The sequence below is a fragment of the Phocoena phocoena genome, chromosome 15 (assembly GCF_963924675.1).
Source record: "Phocoena phocoena chromosome 15, mPhoPho1.1, whole genome shotgun sequence".
NCBI lineage: Eukaryota > Metazoa > Chordata > Mammalia > Artiodactyla > Phocoenidae > Phocoena > Phocoena phocoena.
This window is the reverse complement of record NC_089233.1, coordinates 86,703,118-86,726,403: the sequence shown is the minus strand read 5'-3', so window position 1 is coordinate 86,726,403 and position 23,286 is coordinate 86,703,118. Positions and strand designations below refer to the sequence as shown.

At 62.3% G+C, this 23,286-nt stretch overlaps 1 protein-coding gene across 1 annotated transcript; it reads right to left on the bottom strand.

Moving 5' to 3' along the window:
• Positions 1-1,145: 1,145 nt before the first annotated feature.
• On the bottom strand, positions 1,146-21,413 carry COL9A3 (collagen type IX alpha 3 chain). The gene is made up of 32 exons (XM_065893033.1): positions 21,336-21,413; positions 20,774-20,842; positions 19,549-19,584; positions 18,838-18,909; positions 18,164-18,217; positions 16,986-17,021; positions 16,729-16,752; positions 16,452-16,505; positions 15,763-15,816; positions 15,310-15,351; positions 14,168-14,224; positions 13,708-13,761; positions 13,042-13,095; positions 12,794-12,847; positions 12,300-12,353; positions 11,904-11,957; positions 11,043-11,096; positions 10,070-10,123; positions 9,921-9,974; positions 9,691-9,735; positions 9,499-9,552; positions 9,365-9,418; positions 8,821-8,874; positions 8,644-8,715; positions 7,530-7,565; positions 6,976-7,020; positions 5,620-5,652; positions 5,299-5,445; positions 5,074-5,128; positions 4,378-4,560; positions 2,160-2,237; positions 1,146-1,336 (listed from the first exon to the last, which is right to left on the bottom strand). Exons 1-32 carry the CDS (start codon positions 21,411-21,413, stop codon positions 1,146-1,148), a joined length of 2,055 nt encoding a protein of 684 aa, XP_065749105.1.
• Between the last annotated feature and the right edge of the window lie 1,873 nt (positions 21,414-23,286).

Below are 23,286 nucleotides of genomic sequence, written 5' to 3'. Positions count from 1 at the left end.
AAAAATATTTATCTAAAACAAAATGCTTACCGATTAACGTCCTCTTAGACCATTTGGGGATGAAGACATCTTGACAATTAGTAAGTAATTTTTCAATTATCTGTCTGATTCCATCATGTTTTCTTAACATGATAACTTGAAAAATGAACATCCTTTGTAATTTCTTTAGTCTTAGAAGGTACATTGCTTTTTATTTATTTTATTTACATTTTAAATATGCCCCCTTAGCAACTAGAACAAGGTAAATTGTTCTTAACTGTAAGTAAGACATTTTATTTCATTTGTCTGTCGCTTCCCCTTGTAATGATTTCTAGCTGCATAGAACTGTATCGCAAGATCAGTCCTATTTGAAACCTTTTTGCTAGAAATTTTCCAGAGATCTCCTTTAAAGGTACTTTTGTCCATAAATGAAATACTTGCTAGATATTAGATTGCTTCAATGCCCCCATTTTCATATTGAGAGTCGTTACCTTCTGTGTAATAAACTGTAGTGTTTGGAACTGAGTTTTTCAAATGAGTGGCTTTATTTATCACAATAGATAATACCAATAGACTTTAGTGCCGTACAGTCACTTTCAATAAATACTGTCAACGGGAGAGAGTTAGACGTTTGTACACAAAGGAGGCAGGTAAATCAGACGAGACCTTTGTATGGAAGGGATACTGTACATTAAATTCTTTATTGTTTTTGTAATACTGTGGCCAGTCATTAATCTGAAGATTTCACGTATCATTTTATTGAAATGATATCTTAGCCTTTACACAATGCCATGTAAACAAGTTGCTGAATATTTTTTTCTCTCGTGAAATTGTACAAAACTTTCTATATGTACACCCTAGATCCCTCTGAAACGTTGGGTTGATGATTTTGTTACATAGGCCTGGGTCTGAGGTACGACGTTACAGCCGAACGGACATTGTAAATACACGTAGAGACAGAACACTTTGACAGCAGCTCGATGAAGGATGCTCTCGGGGACCAAGTGTCCAGTCGCTGCCGCTGAGGACAGGAGGGGCAGGCCTCGCTGGACGGCACGGCGGTCTCCCACCGCTGATGCCAGGACACTGCTGCTCCCCGCGGGGTCCTGGCATAGCTGGCTGCTTCAGTCGGCATCGCTTTCTCACTCGCTTCCTGAAGTTGTGTTTTAGGAGCTCCTGGGACCTGATTTTTCCCCGCCCCCTCCCATCACGGCTCCTTGGCAGGCGGAGGTGTCGCAAATGCCGGGGGTCCCCTGAGCGCCAACAGCACCGGGAAGGCCAGGATCACCAGGGAGCCCAGGCTCTCCGTGGGCCCCGTCGCGGCCATCTTTGCCAACACCGGGCACGCCTTGTGGTCCTTGAGACACACCAGGAAGGTGAGTGGAGACACAGAGAGAGGACATCAGTGGTGTGTCCGTTCAGCCAACCCAAGTCTTGTGTTTCTGTGGCTCGTTTCTTAACTCTGGGAGGGGCCCAGGGGAGGCGCGCTCAGGCCGGAGAAGGACGAGGGCAGAGGCCAGGGTGCAGGAGTCTGGGTTCTGTCCTAAGCAGGGCAGCTCGGACTTGAGAAGAGCCAGCTGGCGCCATGTGAGGAATGGGTCTGGGGTGAGTGAGGGGGATGCTGACGATGCTGGTGGCAAGCGTGGGAATGGACTAGGTGTGAGACAGAAAGCCCCCCCTCCCAAGGTGGTGGGCACCTGGGCAGGTGGACGGCAGAGGAGAAACCAGGAGCTGGGGGTGCGGGGAGGGGTGGAGTGAGCAAGGAGCTGGGCCGACAGGTGTGTGTTTGCTCCCGGCACGTGTGTGCGGACGCGGCGGCCCCGGGGCAGCCCCCGAGAAGGCTCGGATGGAACGTGGCTGGGGCTGCCGTCCTCCCTCTCGGCAAAGTATTTATACTCAGCATGAAAAGTGCCAACATCCAGGGTACGTGTGGGTCACTTAAGAAAAAATTCTGTTCGAATTTAACTGAAATAGATACTCGATGGCTTTAGTTGAATAGAATTTAACTGAAACTCCTGAACTAAAACAGACACAGGGCGATCTGATTAAAGGGTCGTTAAAACAGTCCCTAGCCTGGCCTCTAAGGGTGCATCGTCAGGAGAAAAGTTCCCTCAGAAGAGGAGGAGACGTGCTCGGCACCCAGAGGTGCCTGAGTAACGTCAGTGACAGCGGCCTCATACCTTGGAGCCCTTGGTCTCCGTCAGGCCCGTCCAGGCCCTCGCCAGCTGGGCCTTTGTCTCCTCTGTCCCCCTGGTTTCCTGTCAAGGGCAAGTGACATACGCATTTGCTTAGAAGCCCTGATTGAGGTTCAAAGACAGACTTCTGCTGCGGCGAGCGTGTGATCCTGCCTTTTTACAAGCAGGGTGCCTGCTTCCTAAGCTTTCTACCGAATCAAAAACGTTTAGAAAAGGACACACAGCAAAGTGTCGGGCTGGATGGATTTGGCAGAAGGCACCCACCCGCGTGACTCGCCAGCCTCAGAGCTGCGCTTTTGGACCTTTAGTTTGTTCACAATATTTATGCCTGTGAAACAGCTGAGTGTTTGCCCTGTATCCCCATGTTCAACATTTGTGACAAATTGTCTAAGGTGTTTCAAAACGTCCCCTGAATTGTGTTCTCTCCTCCTCCACCTGCAGCTGGTTTTGGTCTCTGGGAGGTGAGCCGAGGCCCTGCCACGAGGGCCCGCTCGTCGGCCAGTCTTTGTGTGATGCTGGCCGCAGACAGCTTATCCTGAGTGAGGTTCTTGGAAAATTGAGCCTCTTGTCAACATAGTGACGCTCAGTGAGGCCAGCAGCATTGTCGGGTGCTGTCTGTCCTGCCTGATGGTAAAAGCAGTGACACCAGTTTCCTTTCCGTTGGTGTTTGTCACTTTTCCCATCGCAGAGGGTAACACACCTTCTACAAAGGATCAGGAGCCCCTGGGCCGGGCAGTCGGGGCCTCCCGTGGGGCCTGGGCTTTCCCGGCCTCCAGAGCAGGTCCCCGATCTGCTGGGTCCCCGGGGGGAGATGGAAGCCCAGCCCTGACAGTGGCTTCTGCCTGAAGACCTACAGTATATATTCTCGTTTAATTCAAACAATAACCTTCGGTCATCCCCACCCTGAGGCAGGCGCCCCAGGGAACACGCTGACCCCGCGCCGTGTGGCGGCCTCCCCTGAATTCTGGGCAGTTTTTCTGAGACCCCATAAAGTGATCAATGCTATTTTTGAATTTTATTTTCAAAAGTCTTAAAGGCATTCAGATCCCTATTTAGAGAAAACCTTGTTTGGTCTTTCTTTGAGGACAGCCATCCCCCCCGCAGACTGTACTGGCACAGACGGCCCAGGGACGGGCAGAACTCAGACATGTCTGATGGTAAACTTGGGACGGGGTGAGAAGGTGCATTTGACACGTTTGCCCTCTAGTGTTGAAACTATTCAATCTCCCAGCGTCTTAACAGTAATGAAATGATACCTCTAATTCTGGAAGCATTTCATCTGCTGAGGTATTTTAACTTAACCTCACAGAGGACAAAAGGAGCTCACAGAAGGAAGTTTCCCTTGGAAACTTTTTTCTTAAGCTCTTTTTCAGAAACAGAAAATTATTTGGTCAATACGTTTGGAACAAATTGCAATCACGAATTTTAAATCCTGAATGGGGCCCGTGAGGCTAGCTGCCTGGGGGCAGGCCGGCTGCAGGGGCAAACGGTTAGAATTTAAAATGAACTAAGTGTTAAAGGCCTTGTTGGAAAAGGTTAGTGGCCAACCGCTCCCTGTCTGGGCACCAGGCATCCCTACGATGGCACCCCTGCGTGCGACCAAGGTTCTCACCTCGTTTCAACTCGTCCTGAGTTCTTTACAGTCCTTAAAATGGATTTTTGATGTATAATTTTTGCCTTTTGCCACAGAAATGGTCACACATGCCAGTTTTCCTGAGGGGAAGCGCTGTTACGTACAGATGGGGCTCCTGTGCGTTCATCCCTCACATTCTTCTCAACCCTCCTCCCCCAAATGTTATTCTAACGGCATTTGCGAAAACCATCACATTTTGAAAAACGTTGTCACAACCCGTGGGTTTAATAAGGAATTAACCGAGCTGGGCCTGAAAGCATGAAGGGCTCTGCCCAAGGCGGCTTCTAGCAATGGCTCAACCTCCCAGGGCTTTTCTAGATGAGCCCGTGGACCCAGAGGGAGGGGAGGGGAGGCGAGGGGAGGGGCCCCCCAGGCAGCTCAGACGTGTGTGTCAGACATGGATCGGCAAGGCCGGAAGGACCCTGGCTGAAGGCCAGGTGACACTGGGCCCATTTCCCCTCTGGGTCTCTTCCCCCACCCTGTCCCCGCAGGGGAGCCTCTCTGCGTGGCGGGGGCAGATTTCATGGCTGGGGTACTGGCTGGGGGCTGTGGTGGGTGGACCGCACTCACCTCTGGGTCCGGGGTCTCCCAGCTCTCCGGTGGGACCGCGGTATCCAGGGGGCCCTCGAGCCCCGGGGTGACCAATGGAGCCTGGGGGCCCCGGGGGGCCGGGGGGGCCAGCGGGACCCGGCCTACCGATGGACCCTGGTGCTAAGGGCTTCCTCAAGTGCGCGGCTAGCTGTGCGATTTGCTCTTTTGGAAAACAGAGATCAGACATCTGTTCATCAGAAGTGTGTTATATAAAGCGCGAATATACTGCCTTGCAAAGGAAGTTTGTTCATTGATTGAAAAGGGCTTTAACCGCTTTGGGTACGTGATAAGTGCTGTCCAGTCCTCGGTGACCCAAAGAGTGAATCACAGCCCTAGAGCTCCTTAAAGAGCTCATGAATCGGAGCGGCCAAAAGATGTCCACTTGGTCTGTCAGAGCTGAAAGGGCACGATTATTTGACCCTTGGGACCACTTCATCGAGCAGACATTTAGAACATCCCCCGTGCACCAGGCACCGCGGTGAACCCTGAGGGGAGGGGGCCCCCTCCAGTGCAGACCCCGAGGACCGCGGGCGGTAGGCCAGCCGGGAGCGTGGCTTGGCTGGAAGGTGGTGGAGGGTGAGGCTGCGTGGGGATGGGGTGAAGGCGAGGATGGGGCTGGGGGTGGGAGGGGCTGCAGCTCCAGGGGCGGGGCGGGACAGGACAGAGGGCACTCACCGCTGACCATCCCCACACACAGCTCTCTGATGTGCTGCTCGCTGGCTTCTTTGCCCTGGAATTCACCCCAAAATCCATCATCGTATGGGAGGCACGCTGGCATCTCCTTGAGGCACCCTCACTATCCCACTTTGCAAAGTAACCTTGATCATCTGGAAGAGACTCGCTCTAAATCCAGGAAACGCCCACACCAGTGAGCACTGGCTCCGGAGAGGAGACACGTACCGGGACTCCGGGTTTCCCAGTGATGCCAGGCACTCCTCGCACGCCCTGGAGGCCCATGGGGCCAGGGTGGCCCGGGACGCCGTCTATGCCGCTGGTGCCGTTGGGGCCCTGGATGCCCTTGGGACCCAGCTCCCCTCGACTGCCGGACTAGAGGGAAACGGCAGGAAGGGCTGGGTCAGGGCATGGGCTTCTCCCTCTGGGAGAAGAAGGGCCGACAGTTTCCTGACTTCTGACCAGAGCAGGCCTCTGAGATCTGCACGGCCGTCAGGCCCCGGGGCTGGCCCGGGGGCCCCGAGGAGCCAGCCTCTACCGGGCACTCACCTCTCCTTTGGGTCCGACAGGGCCACTGGGACCCTGCAAAAGAGCAGAAGGGAAGATGTGCATTTCAATTACTTGCGTGTCGTTAGTTGGTGGGAATCACTTCCCAGGAACCGGTCTAGCCGGTTATCAGTTGGGGACGGAAGAGGAAAGCAAGTCATTCCGTGAAGCTGCGTTTGATGGCGTCACAGCGGCCACAGTGGCCGCTCCTCTTATCCTAGGTTCCGTTTTGTATTGCTGAGATTGTATTATAGCTACTGACGTTTTTAAACTTATTTTCCCTAAAGAGCGTTTTAGCGGTATAGTCCTTTTTCTCATCCACGTTTACTTTGTTCCCATTCTTTCTCTTTTTTAACATCTTTATTAGAGTATAATTGCTTTACAATGGTGTGTTAGTTTCTGCTTTATAACCAAGTGAATCAGTTATACATAGACATATGTCCCCATATCTCCTCCCTCCTGCGTCTTTATTGTTATACATTTGGCGGAGCTGAGGGTCTCTGGGCCTAAGGCTCCCCCTTCTCCTGCTGTGACCTCAAGAGGCTACCTGGCAGGACGGGGACAGGGACTGGGCCCCAACCAGACAGACGGCCCAGGACCACTCATCCATCCATGCCACCGCCCTCTGCCCAGGCCACAGCTGGTGGCCCCCCTCGAAGCCGGAGGGAGATGGAGGGGCCAGGCTTTTCAGCTCAGACAGCCTGAGTGGTAAGTCGCTGAGAGCACAGTGTGAGGGGCACTGCCCGCCTCGCAGGCAGGGATGGAGCAGGTCGGGGGACTGTTCCCAGGGTCCCGCGTGTCAAGGTCATCTAGGAATTCACCAAGATGAACAACACCCGTGCACACGACTGAGACCGTCTCAGCTCAAGCTGGGAAAAGTTGGCTCTGGGCTACAAGGCTGTGCTGGAGACGAGGGTCCCTGGGGCTGAGCCCTTCCCGTCTCCTCTAGACTCAGAGGAGGGCTCAGTCACAGAACTGGAGACCCTCGCCACTGGGAGCCACGAAGATCTTCATCCCCAAACCCCCTGACTGTTCCGTTTCATTCAGCCCCGAGGTGTGACTGTCGACGAACTCCATCGGGGTTTGATTCTAAACTCAACCCGAGTTTTAGCTCTGTGGAAGCAGAGTTTTCTGTAGCTCAGTCTCAACTCTGGCTAATTCATGCTGGAGCTGCAGATGGAGCACAGGAAGGGGGTGGAAAACCCCAGAGCTGGGCCTGGGGCCGCCTTCTGCCTTAGGGGCTGGTCAGCAGTCAGGACCTCCCCTGCGCCTCGGTCCTCGGCTCGGCCCACCCCAGCCCCCCACCCCGAATGTGGTGAGTTCTGTTGTCAAAAGTGAGGCCGACGTAGTCATACTCACCAGTTCTCCTTTATCCCCAGGAAGGCCATCGGCGCCCGCGATGCCCTGAAACGACACAGCTCAAGGTCGCAGAACTGTCCACGCTGCCGTCCTCCAACCGTGGGGGGAGCCGGTGCCTGAGACCCCGACCCCGGCCGAGGCACCAAGCAGACAGTAAGCAGAGCCTCAGGTGGGTTTAGCCTCTTCTAGGTCCTCCTGCTGCTCCCGGGGCATCAGAAGCAGAGCTGCGCCACCGCCCCCTACTGCTCCTGGGCCCCCCAGAGAGAAGGTGCTGCCTGGAGAACAAACACTTTTCTAATCTGCTCCTGGAACCCAGATGGCCAGCAGGGAACACGCCCCACTCTGAGGGTCCCAGAGGAGCCGCCCAGGCCACAGGCGTCCCCCGTCGTACCCAGGAGCCAACTGGTCCTGGGTCCGGCTGGGTGCCCAGAGTTGTCAGCCGGGTGGTGGTGGGGGTGGCGGGAGAGGGAGGGAGATGGGAGAGATGAGAAGGACGCCCCCCAGCCCTGAAGACAGCGGGCAGCCCACAGCTGACCTGACCACCGGTCGCTCACCTGGTCGCCCTTTGGGCCTGCAGCTCCTCCGGAGCCCTGGGCAGAGAAAGGCTCAGCGTTAAAGAAAGCACAGGGATCCCTGGGCGACCCGCACCCGCTGTGGAGCCAGGACGAGCTGGGGGCACCCGGGCTGCTGTGGAAACAGCCTCCTTCCCGGACGTTTGGCATCCTGGCCCCTAAGTGTGCTGGGATCCTCCTGTAGAGCCCTCATCTTTTAGGGGCTCGTAGCCTCGCCCCGCGGGGGTGCGCTGTTGTTTCACGGGCCCTGCTGCCGGACAGCAAGGCCTCTGGGCTCGGCACCACCGGAAGAAGTTTGGATTGTGCGGCGTTTTCACTCGCACGGTCGCAGGGTAGCTTCCCGCCGCGAGCTGCCGAGTCAGGGCCCGAAGCTCGTATGGATCACCTTCCCAGGGGACTGCGGGATTAGGGGCATGTCTGGGAACTGCCAGAATCACCCCTAAAATGCTAAAATAAAAACTGTCCATCGGCTCGGATAGCAGCGCGAGGAAGAACCCGCCCAAAGGGTCCAGAGAGTGAAACTTTCCTGTGACCTCAAAGTGCAGGCGAGGGTGACCGGGGTGGCGGGGGATACAGGAACCGGCCCCTGGCCCCCACGGGGACGGCGCAGTGTCCAGGGCCTCTCTCTCTACCTCTTGGAGGCCCTGGTGCCCTTGGCATGCCCCTGACCCCTGGCATTTCTGGCCTGAAGGCTGAGGAAGGGCCCCACTGTCCCGGCCCCAGGCCGTGGTTTCTGTGGCCCACCAAGCCCGGGATGAAGGGGCACCAGAGATGGCGGCTCCTGGGTCCTGTCACTGCCAGCAGGCGGGCGGACGGCCAAGGAAGGCACCTGAGGTTCCCCTGGGACCTGGTGTAGCGCAGCTAGGCCGGAGCCCAGACACAGCCCACAACCTCCTCCCGGGGCCCCCGGTCACCCAGACTGGGGCCCTCTGTGTCCCAAATATCATGGGACAATAGGGACACCCACAGTGCCTGACTACTGCGCACGCACGGTGTGAGGTGCCTCTGGGGGCCGCTGACGTGGCGCCGCTGTGTGTCCCGTGGGACTGTGGGTAGGGTGCAGGAGCAGGACACCCCTGCTAGGACAGCCACTTACCCGGTCGCCCATGCCGCCTCGGAGGCCTTGGGGGCCGGGCAGGCCAGGGTCTCCCATGCTGCCCTTCCGGCCCTACGGACAAGGACGCAGCACGTCAGCACCCACAGGGAGCCCGGTGGAGGCCCCTCCCCAACCCGGCTGGCCCACCTGGGCTCCCTGGGCGCAGACCTCACCCACCTGGAAACCGCGGACACCAGGGGCTCCGGGGGGGCCTTGCGGGCCCAGAGCCCCCTGAAAGACAGAGAGTGTGAGTCCAGCTCCGCCTCCCCCGCAGGGGCTGGGCAGACACAGGAGCTGGTCCCCAGCCATCTGGCCCAGTTACTGGGGAAAGAGGTGGGAGGGATCCTGGGGGGCAGCTGGGGGTCGCAGAGGTCAGGCATGCCCTCGGGCCCCGTGCGTCAGTCAGACTTGGCGCGGGGCACCGATGCCGATGTCTTCCTTATCTTGGTCTATGGTGGGGCTGAGAGGCGGGGTGCTTCCACCACACCTCCCAGGCCCCAGGTGGGTGCTCCCTCGGCCGGCTGGATGCTGGGACTTTGCTTCCTCAGCACAGAGGTCTCAAGGACAGGACAGCTCGAGCCTGGCCACCACCGTGTCCCAGCTTTCACAGGCTCAGCCCCTTCATGCACCCAGAACGTCACCGCAGCCCACACAGAAAAGGGGGCCCCTCGGCTGTGGCTCCAGGCCCACCCCCACCCCAGGCTTCATTCCCCCGACTCACCGCTGAGCCCCTGTGGCCAGCCTCGCCACGCTCCCCGGGCACACCAACGTCTCCCTACACTCGGGGAGGGGGACAGAGGGTGTCAGCGGAGTCCGCGCACACTTGGGTTGGGGGTGAGGGCTGCAGATACTCACGGGGACACCGGGCTCTCCTGAGGGGCCAGCCTCGCCCAGCTCTCCAGCTCTGCCCTGCAGGGGAGGGGTGAGCCCTGCGTGAGCTCTGCCCAGGATCCAGGCTGCGGCCTACCCGCTTCCCCCTTTCCCCCCTCCCCCCCACTCCTCCCCTCCCCTCCCCGCTCCCCTCCCCAGAAGAAAGAAGCCACGTACCGGTTCTCCTTTCTCACCCTTGGACCCTGCTCGTCCAGGGAGACCCTGCAGGTCAGAGGTCAGAGGTCAGCATACAAGACCAGAGGCAGAGCACCCCCCGAGGGTGAGGGGCTCCTGCAGCCTCCCCGGCCTTGATGCACAGCCCCCTGCAGGCGCCCCCACTCAGGAACCCACGGGAGATGACCACTGGCATTGTCCCTGGGGCCACGGCAGGAGCCCCGTGCACTCACCGGCAGCCCATTGGGACCCTTCTCTCCCGGGGCACCATTGCGACCAGCTTCTCCCTGTGGGAGTTTGGGGGGACACGGGGTGCTGAGGCCCTGGAGGCTGAACTCCCTGCAGACCCCTCCTCCCCTACAGAGCGCCAGCCAGTACCAACCTTCTCGCCATCGAGTCCCAGCACACCGTCCCGGCCATCCTTGCCCGGCATGCCCTGGGGACAGCGGATGGTGTGAGGCCCAGTGGGCAATCAGCCTGGTCACCCTCCAGATCACGCCCACCAGCCCCTCCCTTCCCCAGCCCCCTGCACTAGGTCTGCCCTCCTGGGCTCAGGGGGCAGGTAGTAAGCTGTGCTGTCCTCCGATCCTGCAGACGAGGGCGGTGAGGACACACCCAGACCACAGGCTGCCCCCCGCGCTCTGCGTCCGCCCAGACTCCATGCGCCCCAGGGAAGTTCTGCTGTGCCCACTTTACAGACGGGGAAACTGAGGCTTGGGAGCCAGGATTTGGGCTCAGGCCTGCTGAATCCTAGAGGCTTGACTAATTTTGGAATCTCAGACACAGCCTTGTGGTGGGAAGGTGCCAGGAGAGCAGCTGGGGTCCCTCCCTCCCCTCCTTCAGCCTCCCACTGCCAGGCTGTGCTACCCCAGGTGGCCTCCCAGGGGCCCATCCTCTAGGGCCAGGATGGGGAGGGGGCCAGGAGGAAGTGGGGGTCTGGGCTGGGCATGGGCACATAGCAGGGATGAGGGGGCACGGGTGGGGAGGGCCAGTGCTCAGGACCCTCAGAATGCCCCCTCACCTGTGCCACCCAGTCCCCCACCACCCTCACGTGCCCCTGGAATGCAGATGAGCTCAGCCCGAGACCCTCTACCTCTGTGTGGTCTAGACGGCAAAAGATTCTGTGGCCTCCGGCAAAACGCAAGTGTGCGGGCCCTTCACCCATAAATTAGGCATTTCCAGAAGGCGACAGCAGAGCGAAACGAGGGAGGGCCAGTGGCCCGCGCAGCTGGCCCAAGTATAGCCCAGGGCCGTGGGAGGAGAATGACTCTCCCGGGGAAGCAGGTGCAAAGGGCAGGGAGGAAGGGGCCGGTAGAGCCCCCTCTGCCCCTATGCTGGCAACCACGGGCACTCACCGGCTCTCCGACCAGCCCAGACATGCCAGGGATGCCTTTAGGACCAGGCCTGCCCTGAAAGACAGGCAAGGGACCGCAGTTAGACCCATCGGGACTGCTCCTTCCAGATACCTCACTAGGTCCAGGGGAGGGGGGCGGGGGAGGTAGGCCTGGGAGCCTTAGACGTGCCGTGCACACCACTTTCTAGACTCCGGGTACTGAGCTTGGGCCAGGGGACAGCTGTGTGGGCCAGGGGGCAGCTGTGTAGGCCAGGCCCGACCCCCAGGGGAAAAGGCCCATCACCCGGGAGCTGAGGCGCCTGTGCATGCTGGGGCATCACACGGCCGCCTCCTGGACCTCCGGCCGCTAGGCTCAGGCCGGGGGAAGACGAGATTGGTTCAGAGACGGTCACTTCATTTCGTGAGATGCTTAATTTCCTCTCGGCTTCACTTATGTTCTGCTTAACCCGAGAGTCGTTTTCTCTGTTACTGCATCTCACAGCTGGGCATCCTTGGCCCAAGGTCAGGCCCCACTGCCCGGGGCCTCGTGACGGATGTCAGTGGCCGGCGTGCGCACTCAGAAGTGTGGTCCTCCGGACCCTGCCCTGCTGCTCCGGAGAGGAGTTGCCGAGGTGACAGTAGCTTCAAGGAGCCACGGGGGCAACGAGGCCGGGGGACTCCTGGGGGAACCGCCTGGGCAGGGGGAGGGCTGGGACCCCCAGGCCCAGCTTGGCACTGTCCAGCGGCTCCCGCCCACCCGCAGGAGAGGGCAGCTGCCCCTCGCCTCCCTGGACTTACCGTCCGTCCCCCACCACCACCCACCCGCCCTGTGGATCAGGTTCTCCCAAGGAAGGACCCAGAGAACACAGGCTCTCTCACTTACGAGGTCGCCCTTGGGGCCGCGCAACCCCTCTGGGCCCCTCTCGCCTCTGTCACCCTGCAATGACAAGGGGGGACAGGGAGAGAGTTAACTCAAGAAGGTGGGAGAGCAGGGTGGTGATGCTGAGGGTCACAGAGGCCAGAGGGACACTCACCACACCTCACCTCATGTCTGGAAAGAGAGAACGCAAATCTCCCACGAAGGACAGGCTGACTCTGGACTCGCCCCCTCCCCCCAGGTGTGTCCACTGGTACCTGCCCAGGTGTGCCACATGTGATTCCCCCCAGGTGTGCCCACGGGATGGGCAGCCCAGTGGGGCCGGGGGAGGCGTCAGAGTGAGCAAGAGAGAAGAGAGCCTGGGCCTGCACGGGACCACCCCCCACCCCCAGACACACGTACCACTTTCCCAGGGGCTCCTGGGATCCCGGGGGGCCCTCGGAATCCGATGGGACCCTGTGGAGGAGAAGGGGCACCTGAGCGTCTCCTCTGAAGCCTGGGCAGCATCCCCCAGAGCACCCGGCTCCATCTGGAGAGGCCCGCCGGGAGCCCCCCACCCAAGCCCCCCAGCAGGCCCCTCCCCCGTCATCCCCCCAGTGGTCCCCAAGCCCCTCCCCCTCCCACATTTGCCAAGGCCTCCCCTGCTGTCCCCTGCTTGCCTCTCTCATTCCCTTTGGGCCCAAGCCACAAAAGCCTTCACAGGCCCCAGTTTTGGGAAACATCCAGTGAGTGGAGGCCCAGAGGGCTGCGGTCACACAGGCCACCTGCGGCCACTGGTGAGGACCCATGCTCAAGGGGCCCATCTAACGTCTGGAGGTGGCCCCCCAGCCACCTCTTGACCTCGGGCTGGCCCACAGCCCCTCAAGGGCCAGGCGGCGGGGGGCTGGTGGACTTACCCGGTCCCCGGGGGGTCCGAGTGGCCCTGGAAATCCTTGTAGGCCCCGTGGACCCTGCAGGGAGAGAGCTGGAGCTGCAGGGCCTGGGCCGGCAGCCCCCGGGACCGCACACCTCCCGGGAGCTGCTGAAGGGCTCTGGTACATTCCCCCAAACCCTGCCTCAGGACCCGCACCCGATTCCCGTCCTGGGAGTTGGTGGACTGTCCCCACCCCACATCCTCACCTGTCAAACACCTCCCCTTACTCACCTGCAGCCCCACGGTGCCTGGGATGCCAGGGGGCCCGGGGGGGCCGGGGTCACCCTGCAGGAGAGGTGGGTAGCGTCAGCCCCGAGCTCTCCCCGACCTCTCCGAGCCCACTGCCCCACCCCGCTGCCAGAGCCCTTGCCATGCGGGGCGTCGCCCCACTTCACAGCTGAGCCCCCAAGGCCCAGAGAGGTGGCCCCGTGTCCTCGCCCGCCCTCCCCAGACACCTCCTCCTGGCGGCGGCCAGCCCCCCTGCTGCTCACACGGCAGTCTGGCGGCTCGCACCGCGCTAGAGGGCACCCAGCTTCGCCCGCAGCCTGTGGGTGAAGATGCACAGATGCCCTCCAGGGCAGTGGCAGGGACTACTGGGGGCCGCTTCGGGCTGAGGCCCACCTCCAGCCCGCAGCGGGCCCTCCCAAGCTCAGGGAGCTTCCGTGTGAGGCCAGGTGTTGCGGGCTCTGTCCAGAGACCCTGCCCCAAATCACCCACCTCTAAGAGCCAGGCCCCGAGGGGAGGCGTGCACAGAAGCTGCTCCGTCAGAGGGCACCGAGATGCAGCCAGCACGTCCTCACACACCCCCAGCCCTGCCAGAGACCCAGCCCCCACGCCCCTAAGCACCTGTGCCTCCCAGCCACCCCCGGGGCGCCACCCAGCCGCCAGCGCCTTCACCTTCTCGCCATCCTTGCCGACTTCTCCTTGCTCCCCTTTGTAGCCGGTGGGTCCCTGAAAGACAGCGGCGGGTGGACGGTAGCAGACCCCACAAGCGGCCCTGAGCCAGTTAAGGCCTGCCTGGCCCACCAGCCCAGCTGGGGAAACAGAGGCCCGGTTGGGAGAAGGGCTGGGCCAGGGAAGGGGCTGGGGGCCTGAGGCCAGCCTTCCCCCACGCCCTCTCTCAATGCCCGCCCCCCAGTCCCCAGCGGGTCACCGAGGTGAAGGGGGACAGGGACAGAGCAAGGTCCCCCAGCAGGGCGGGGGCCAGCCCACCTTGCTTCCCGCAACAATCCTGCAACCGGGGCAGGCTTTCTGGACGCCCACCTCCCCCCGGACCTCCGCCCACACGGGGGCCCCGCTGCCTCCTAGGGGTGTGAAGGTGAGCTGGGGTCTGAGTCAACCCTCAGTGGCCGCTCACCTTGAACCCTGGCATTCCTGGGGGCCCCGGTGGGCCTGGCGGGCAGATGGCCGGGCACTGTTGGGAAACAGAATGGTCAGATCCCTCCCGGTAAACCTGGGGCAGAGCTGAGGTCAGAACCCAGGGGCCCGGAGATGGGCCATTTGGGGTGGGTGAAGGGGAGCTTGGGCCACACGGGGGCCTCCTGGGGAGCCCAGACAGGGCCTCATTCAGGGCCACCGTGGGGCGCAGTGAGGGGCTGCAGAGCCAGAGCACGGCCGCCGGCCCCTCATAGCCGGCTCCGATGTCTCAGCCCCAGTGCAGGTTCAAAGCAGCTATTCAGCCTGATGGCTGCCGGCTTCACAAAGGGGCCTTTATCACGCGCCCGGCTCTGCAGCCAGCTCTGCTCGGGGGTCCCCTCGGTGCCAGAGGTGCCTCAGGGAGGGACACATGGTCCTCGGGCACAGGCCGGATGCTCCACACCTGGGGGCTTGGCGAGCCCAGGGGCGGCATGGGGGTGTCTGGATCATTCCACAGCTGCTGTGGCACAGAGCCAGTGCCACCCACCTCCCCCAGCCGTCCTCCTCTTTCCAGAAGACCCCCAAACCCTCCCTCAGAACACCAGCCGTCAAGCACTCAGGACACGGGTTGGGGAGAGAAGGGCAGCAGGAGCCCCAGTGGGCAAGCGGGCTGGGCCGGGCTCTCCCTTTAATAACTTCCAGCCGCTCCTCCTCCGAGGCCGGGTGCTGGCCTGGCCCACGAACAGCTGTGCAAACGAAGCCCACAAGCCCCAGGCCTCCAAAGTCACTGTTTTTCTTCTGACGAGAGAGACACAGCTCAACAACCAAAAGCGGGCCCCAGACTCTGGGCTTTTGTGATGGGCCGCGCCCCCAGGGCAGCCAAGCTCTCTGTGCCGAGGGGCGGGGCGGGTCGACACGTGATTTTGCTTAAATTGACTTCAATTCGTGCTGCCGCGCATGCCGGGGTAGACCGGTGAGGGCGGGGAGGGGCAGCTCGGGGGGACCGTACCCAGAGCTGGTGCTGCCGGCACTGACCCCGTCCCTAGGGGCCCCCGTCCCTGCCTTCCTGTGCTCTCCAGACGGGCCCCTCCCACCAAGACAGGCACCCCGACAAAGGGCTTCACAAAGACTCCACGTGCCCACCTGAAGGTCAGTAGCGCCTTCGGGAAGGACCCCTGGGCGACCCTGGAACAGAGAGACGCCAGCTTTGACGTGGCCCCCCCTTCCCTCCCCCCGCCCACTCAAGACCTCTAGGGGACTCAGGGGCCCTTCACCCCGCCGTGGCCAGTGCCAGGTACTGCTGGTCCCCCCCCCTTGCAGGGCATGTGACAATGACAGAAACCACCTGTCCTTGGGGCGGGGTGGCCACCAGGCCCGAGCCTCACTAGCCCTGGGTCAGCTGAGGCTCACAGCTCCGGCCTGGACTTGGCTGATGTCTGGGGTGTGGCCAGGACTCTCCACGTGCATGGGTGCTGGGGCTGGGGGCATGGGGGGCCTGAGGACGGGCACCCTGGGGACAGGGGAGGCAAGCCCACCAAGCAGTCATCATGCCTGGGACTCCTCCTGAGAGGCTCTAGAACCCCGCCCAGTACTCACAGGGGGGCCGGGAGGTCCCGGGGGGCCAGGGAGGCCTGGAAGTCCAGAGGGTCCCTGTGGGGGGATGATGGCTTAGACGGAGCAGGGCCAGCCCCGACCTGAGTGAGGGGCCCAGCGACTTCCAGAGAGAAGCCTCCCCTCCGAAGATGCCCCTATGGGGGCACCCCCAGTGCTGCCGTGCTGGCCCGCCCGAGCCCCGTGCGTCCTGAGGTCTGCACTGCCCTGTCCTGGGTGTCAGCCACGAAGGCCCACCAAGAAAGAGGGCGAGGGGGGGCTTCCCTGGTGGCGCAGTGGTTAAGAATCCGCCTGCCAATGCAGGGGACACGGGTTCAAACCCTGGTCCGGGAAGATCCCACATGCCACGGAGCAACAAAGCCTGTGCGCCACAACTACTGGGCCTGTGCGCCTAGAGCCCGTGCTCTGCAACAAGAGAAGCCACCGTAGTCAGAAGCCCGCGCGCTGCAACGAAGAGTAGCCCCCGCTCCCCGCAACTAGAGAAAGCCCGCGCAGCAACGAAGACCCAATGCAGCCAGAAACAAATAAATAAAATAAATAAATTTTAAAAAAGAAAGAGGGCGAGGGGGAGGGAGAGGAGGGGCACAGGGAGGCGGTGACGGGGGAGGGAAAAGGGAAGGAAAGCGGGGAGGCCCCCCCATGGTTGCATTTGTGGAGTCCTGGCAGCTACTCACCGGGGGGCCCCGGAGGCCAATTCCGCCTGGGACGCCGCTCACCCCTGCCTCTCCCTGGGGGAGGTAAGAAGTGAGAGATGGGGGTCTGCACCCAAGGAGCTCTGAGGATCCCCAGGGGAGTCCAGACCGGGCTCCCATATCCCTACACAGGGCCAGCCTGCCCTCTCCCCCCACCCCCCACCCCAGTCCTGGTCTGGGACCTGGTGGCCATGTTGGCTCGGGGTGTGGCGGGCATGCTCGGGGGTGGGGGGGGAGCACGAGGGTTATCAGTACTCACAGGGGATCCAGGGAGGCCTTTACCCTGCAATGCCAAGCATGGGGTCAGAACTTGCTTGGGACGGGAGGAGGTTGCCCACCACCCACCCCATCCCCCTGAGCTGGTCAGGTGAGTCGCTGGGGATGAGAGGGCACAGCCCAGATAGCACCTAGGACCCCAGCACAGGGACCAGCCCCCAGGAGAAGCTGCAGAGGGGCAGCAGACGTGGCATTTTGGGGCCCCTCAAACTCCCACCAGGAGGAGAAGACAGTACTCACCCCCAGCCCAGGTGGCCCTGGGGGTCCCAGACTTCCCTGCGGAATGAAAGGGGGCGTCAGGGGTGGGCTGGGCCCAGGCACCGTCGCCTATGTTTGCAAACCTGTTCCCTTCCCTCCCAAGTCCATCTCCCCCGAGGAGGGGGTTCTTGTTTTATAGAAGACCGACAGTGGGTGGGGGGGACCTCTGATGTCCCAGGGGCCTGGGACTGGTCCTTTACCAGCAGTCCTGAGGAAAAGCCTCGTACTGCAGGCCACCAGGAAGGCACATGCCAGGTGTGACCTGAGCCACACAGCATAGCCTGGTGCCCGGCTCCTCCAGGAAGCCCTCCGGCCTCCTTGGTCCACAGTAGGAAGCCCCAAACCTCCAGCAGCTGGTGGCCTGCCCGTCCGCCCAGCAGCCTCCTGGTCCTCTTGCTGCCTTGCATCCCAAGGATGAGGCCCTTGTTCAGGAGGCCCTTCCCCTCCTGTGCCCCAGGCTCCCTGCAGAAAGCCTGGAGCTAGTCCCCCCTCCTCCCTTCCCCCACTTTCCCCCACTCCCCCAACGTCCTTGGAAACATCAAAGGACCTGAGGCTGCAGGCAGCCACTCTCTTCCTTGTTTCCCACTCAGAACACTCCTACAGCCCAGTTCCCAAAGGCAGGGCTGCGTCCTGGCTCCCTCCCCCCCATCACAGCCCCCCTGCCCTCTGCACCCCAGGGCTGGGGGACAGTCACTTCTCGAAGGGGGGACAGAGAGGGAGTTTTTGGTCTCAGCTTTGCACTTGGAGCCACGAGAGGAGTTGGTTGGTCAGAAAGGGGGTTTTGGTGAACAATGGTCAGACTCGGGGGACAGGCTGGGTGACCGTGGGCCCCTAGGGTGGGCACAGAGAGAGGGGCAGCAGCTCACCAGAGGAGGAGGAGGGCATGTGGGGCCGCTCACGCCCCAACCATACCAGCCCCCGTAGCACGGTCTGAGGGCTGGGACAGCTCTGACCAGAGGGGGCGGGGGGACACTCATCACCCTGTGATCTCATGCCCTCCAGCCCCCTTCCACCCCACGGCAGGGGTGGGGCCCAGCCAGTGCAGTCACAGCAGCTGCCCTCAGAACCCACACCCTGTGGACAGGTGGTGCTCAGCCTGGCTGCCCCTGGCTGGGACCTCGCCCCTGAGCTGAAGCCACTGGATGCGGTGCCTGCCTTACCCGTTCTCCGGGGGCGCCCTTGGGTCCAGGGGGTCCATCGTGCCCGGTCAGACCCTGGGGAGGGAGGTGGAAGGAGGGATGGAGGGGTCACATGGGAAGGACGTGCCCTCTCGGGGAAGAAGCAGGCGTGGGCCCCGCCCTAACTAAAGCCAGTCGATAGAGGCCAGAAAGACCCCCGGGTCGGGCACCTTCCCCTCTGGCCCCACCCACCGCCCACCTGCTGGGAAGCCAGCGGCTGAAGCACCTGCCGGAGTGGGCAAGCCCAACGGGCAGGAGAGTTCCCCTCTGACATCCCCTCCGGTGCGTGCAAAGCCCCTGGGGCCAGGCCTTAAGCTCCTGAGGGGCCCCTGACGCAGGCACCCTGGGGCTCGGAGGGGTCTGGATAATAGGCCTTTGTTCCCAGAGAAGCCAGAGCTCGCGGGACTTTCACCTCGCCTGTGCGCTGGCGCTGGCGTCTGGCAGACGGGGCCAGACACTAACGGGCATGGGATGAAGGCCAAGGGACCCTGCCGGGGGACATCCGGAGACACTCTTGGGCCTGGCTTTCCTGCTTGAGTTGGCCCAGTTGGAAAACAGCAATTAAATCTGACTCCTGGGCGCTGGGATGGAACCCGTCCAGGCTGGGAGGGGAGTGGGGGGCTCGTGGGAGGAGAAGGAGGGGCCGGCACACTCACATCCACACCAGGCAGTCCCGGCATCCCGGCTTCTCCTGGTTTCCCTGGCTTCCCCGGGGCCCCTTTCGGTCCCTGTGGAGGGAAAGGGCAGAGGCGTGAGCGAAGCTCCAGCCAGAGCCTTGGCTTTCACCAAGGAGAAAAGTGTCCTCCAGCGGGGCACAACCTAGCAGCCCTAGATGGGCCCCTCTCCACCAGAGCCCCAGCCCTCCCTGCTGCCCTGCCCACCCCTTGCTGGCCCCAGGAGGGCTTCCCCCTCCAGCTGCCCCTCTACCCTCCTTCGGTCACATCTGTAGGACACTCACCCAGACGCTTTGGCCTCCCCAGCTAAGGGCCAGTGGGCCCCTCTGTGGGCCCCTCTGTGAGCCCAGAACCCTCAAGTGCAGGGCCTGAACAGCTCCAGGACGGCTCACTTGTGGGACCTCGGACGGGCTGGATGTGCAGGTCTGTATGGACCTCTTCCCTGACCTGCCGGCACTTGCCCGAGCAAGATTCAAAGCCAGCCCCTGCCCCGGAGACTCACTGAGTCCCACCCGCCCCTCCCACCTCTCCCCGTTCTGCCCCTGCTCCAAGGCCGCCCTTTGGCAACCCAGGGCCCAGCGTGGTGGGAAGGGGTGTCAATGACCCCCCTGCTCTAGGCCCACCCGTCCCCTCCAGACTAGAAGGAGGCCTCTTCCCCCCACCCCCCACACACCCCACAGCCAGGACACTCACCAAGGGCCCAGGCAGCCCTGGAGGACCAACTTCTCCCTGCAGAGAGGGAGACGCCCACACGTGACCAAGTGTCCTCTGGAAGCTCCGCCCAGGGGAGCAGAGCTGGGCCCCAGAGGAGGCCCCAGGAGGCAGGATGGAACCCCTCACCCCATCATCCACACCTGTAGGCACCTCCCCTCTAGGGCCAGGTGCAGAGGCAGGTGGTGGGGAGAGGGGTGATCTGGACAGACTGGGGATTTGAGCCCACTTTGAGGGCACAGGGACACCCCAGAAACGGTGGGAGGCGTCATGAAGCCCCACCTCTCCGCCTGCCTGAGAAACTCCAGAAACCCGGTCGGAGGTGGCAGCCTCCAGACACACAGAGGACCGGGAAGGCATCCTGGCACCCTCTCCACCCTGACGGCCACTGGCTCTGAAATCTTCTACCCGAGGCTTTCAGGCCAGGCTTTAAGTGGAAACGTCCACAGAGGGAATGACTGGGGAGCCCTGGGGCGCCAAGTGCCCAGCCCCACCAGGAGGGGAGGCCACCTGGGTCCAGGGGGCCCAATACAGCCACACTGAGTGACGGCCCTGCGGGTGGGGTGGCGGGAGGGAGACTCAGGACCATCGAGGGCCAGGCAGGGCCCTGGGGACTCAGAAGGAGGCAGGTTCTACCCAGGGAACAATACTGGTGAGGAGAGGCCTGGAGGGCCCTGACTCTCACGGACGTGGCTGAGTCGGGGGCTCTCAGCCCGCCGGGTCCTGGCGGCAGCCTTCAGGGTCTTGTCTGCCTCCCATACAGCTTCGGCCACGCTTAGGCGGGGGTACCCTTGGAAGATGTCACTTCCGGGGCAGAGCCAGCCCCCAGCCCCGTCCAAGGCTGGCTCCAGCCTCTAGTAGCCGCCAACGAGACCCACCCAGAGGGACAGCCTTTATCCCCAGAAAAGAGGAGTGCAGACCCCTCTGGGGACCCAGAGACACACACCCAGTGCCCACACCTCCAGCCCCAAGAGCACCATGGAGCCATCCCCGCCTGTCCTGGGGAGGCAGTCCCCGGGGGGTCCGCCCGAAGAAGGAACAAGGATCGTCTTTGTCCCGTTTCACTCCCCACAGGGGCGCTGGCTCATCGCCCCAGCCCTGGGAGGTGCAGTTAGCTTTCTCTCCATCAGGCCTGGGGCTCAGGGAGGTTGGGGCGGGAGCGAGAACCCCGCAGAAGCTCCCCGGCCATCCCCGCCCACACACTCACATCAATGCCGTCCTTGCCTGGCTTCCCAGGTGGTCCTCGGGGGCCGGGGGGGCCTCGAGGTCCCACTTTCTGAAATGGAGAAATGTCATCAGGCAGCTGCATCCCCATCCTCTCCCGCTGGCGGGGGTGGGGGTCCCCCCTGGTTGGAGGAGAGCTAGGGCCTGTCCAGGGCCTTGGCAGTGTCCCCTGCCACCTCGCCTGGGCGGGAGGGGCTGCGTCGGGGCTGAGCCCCGCAAGCAACAAAGGCCACATTGTATCTCTCTGGTGGAGACACAGCGCTGGCACCGGACCCTGCCTGGTGAGGAGGGGCAGGCCCTGCGCGCATCTCCGAGGTGTCCTGGCGTCCATGGAGGCTAGCCGGGAGATGGCGAGGAAGCTGTGGGGCGGCAGGACTGTGCCCGCCGTCCCCGGGGCCCCGGGCTCCCCGGCTCCCTCGCTGCCCCTGGGGGCGAGGCGGGAGCTCATTCCCTGGCTGTGCTGCTCAACGCAGACCTCAGAGCCACGGACCCCCACCCCAACCGCCTTCCAAGGCGGACCCAGTGCACTGGGGTCCCGCGCTCACCTGCGCCCCGGTCACGGTCACGGTGGCGGCCAGCAGCTGCCCAAGCAGGAGCAGGGCCAGAGCGGGGGCTCCGACCATGGCTGCACACACGCTCTGAGCGGAGCCGGCGGGGTGGCAGCGGCCTGAGCTCGGCTCGGCGGGCGGGGCTGCTGGCGGGCTGGACGCCAGTTCCCGCCCCACTGGCCCTCACACAAGCCCCCCATTCAGCTGGGCCCACCTGGGTGGGCGGGGGCTTCTGCACTGCCCCGCGCCTCCCTGCCGAGACAGTCGGGGAAGAAAAGAAACCCAGTGGCATTTTTTTGGCCAGCCTCTGAGTTAAAATTATCCTGGGACTGGTGAGTTACACACATACACCTTGTAGCAAGCAAGAAAGAGGCTCTTTTCTCCCCTTGGTCCTCGACCAGGGTGTGGAGAGGGAGAATCCCACGTTGAAGGGCTCCTTTGGAGAAGGGGCAGTCCTGTCAGCGGGGTGGGTGAGTCCCATACTCCTCCCCAGGGTCCGGAGAGGGACCCAGGCTGCCCAAGGCCCAGGAAGACGCCCAGAGAGGGTAGCACGCCTGTGCCAGGGGCGAGACAGGGCCCACCACGGCCCCGGTTCCCACTCCGGGGCCCTGCCGTGGGCAGGATAGACTCTAGGGCCATGCCTGCTAGGCTGGAACGCCGCCCCCAGGGCCCCTCCCCAAACTAACTGTACTGAGTGGTCCATCCATGTGAACCAGCCGTGGCAAAGGCCGGACTCTCACCCGGCACTGCCCCCCGAGAGCCAAGCGGGGGCCCTGCAGAGAGGAAGGAAGGCCCACCGTGGTCCTGAGGCCCGAGCAAAAGCCTGACGAACAGGAGCCCTGAGGCTGGCATGGGCCCTTCCCGTTTCTCACGAGCCTTGGCAGCTCCGCGGTTGCCAGATTGGGGCACGCTCTGCTTCAGCCCGGGAGCGCATGGGGGCGGCGGGTAAAGGGCAGCGCCTGCGGCCGGGAGGACTCGATGACACCCCCCCAGGGACACTCAAACATCCAGGTCACCTACAGAGCCCACTGAATGCCCGGAATCCCAGCCCCGCCTCAGGTGTCTGAGGCTTTAGAATTCCCTGGGAAACGCTGCTTTAGGATGAGCTTCATTTCTGCAGGTGAGAGCTCAGAACTTTTGAGATGACGGGAATTAGCCCAGGAGGGAGCATGCAGCTAACCGAAACAGTTAAAACCTCCCTTCCCCGTTGGGTTCAGCTGTGGGCTGCTCGTCAGGCTTGGCCACACCCTCCAAAGGGAGGGTGGATTCTATCAGGAAGGGCCAAGAGGATCCCCAGAGTTCCAGCCTTCCAGCCAAGTCAGAGTCATCTTAGGACATCCTCAGAGATGCAGTGTGGGGCTGGGTGTAGGGCAAGCAGCTTCACCCCACCCCTACCTCCAAGGCACCTCTCGCCCGGAGCCCTCTCCTTCCTGCGCTGCTGGGTCAGACTCAGAGGAAGCCTGGCTGGGAAGTGCCTGGAACACCCCCCTCCCCTTACAAGCTCACTCCCAGCTCTGTGCAGACCCTCCCACCTGCTGCCAGGAAACACCCTCCCCCTGGACAGCGGCCCCTGCCTCGAACCCAGATAGCCACGGTGGCCTGGGGAGAGGCCACAAGGCTGGCCTCACGTCCACCGGTCAGTCCGGTGTCACTGCCCACCTGTTCTGGGCCGTCACTCTCCCAGAAGCTTGCGGGTCGGGTGGGCCCGAGCTGCCTGCCCTCCCGTTCCCAGGCCCCACTGCTGGGCACAGGCATCCGGCCCCCAAGGATTGCTCCGATGGGGTCCACTTCTCACTTCACGCCCCAAGCTTCTCCACCTGAACCTGAGCCCGATAACGGTCTGGACGAGGACCTGATGACACTATGTCCCACCCCCACCCCAGCGAGTGACTTCAGTTTGTCCATCCCCCTCCCCACAGGACAAGAGCTGTGGGGAGAGCATGAAAAG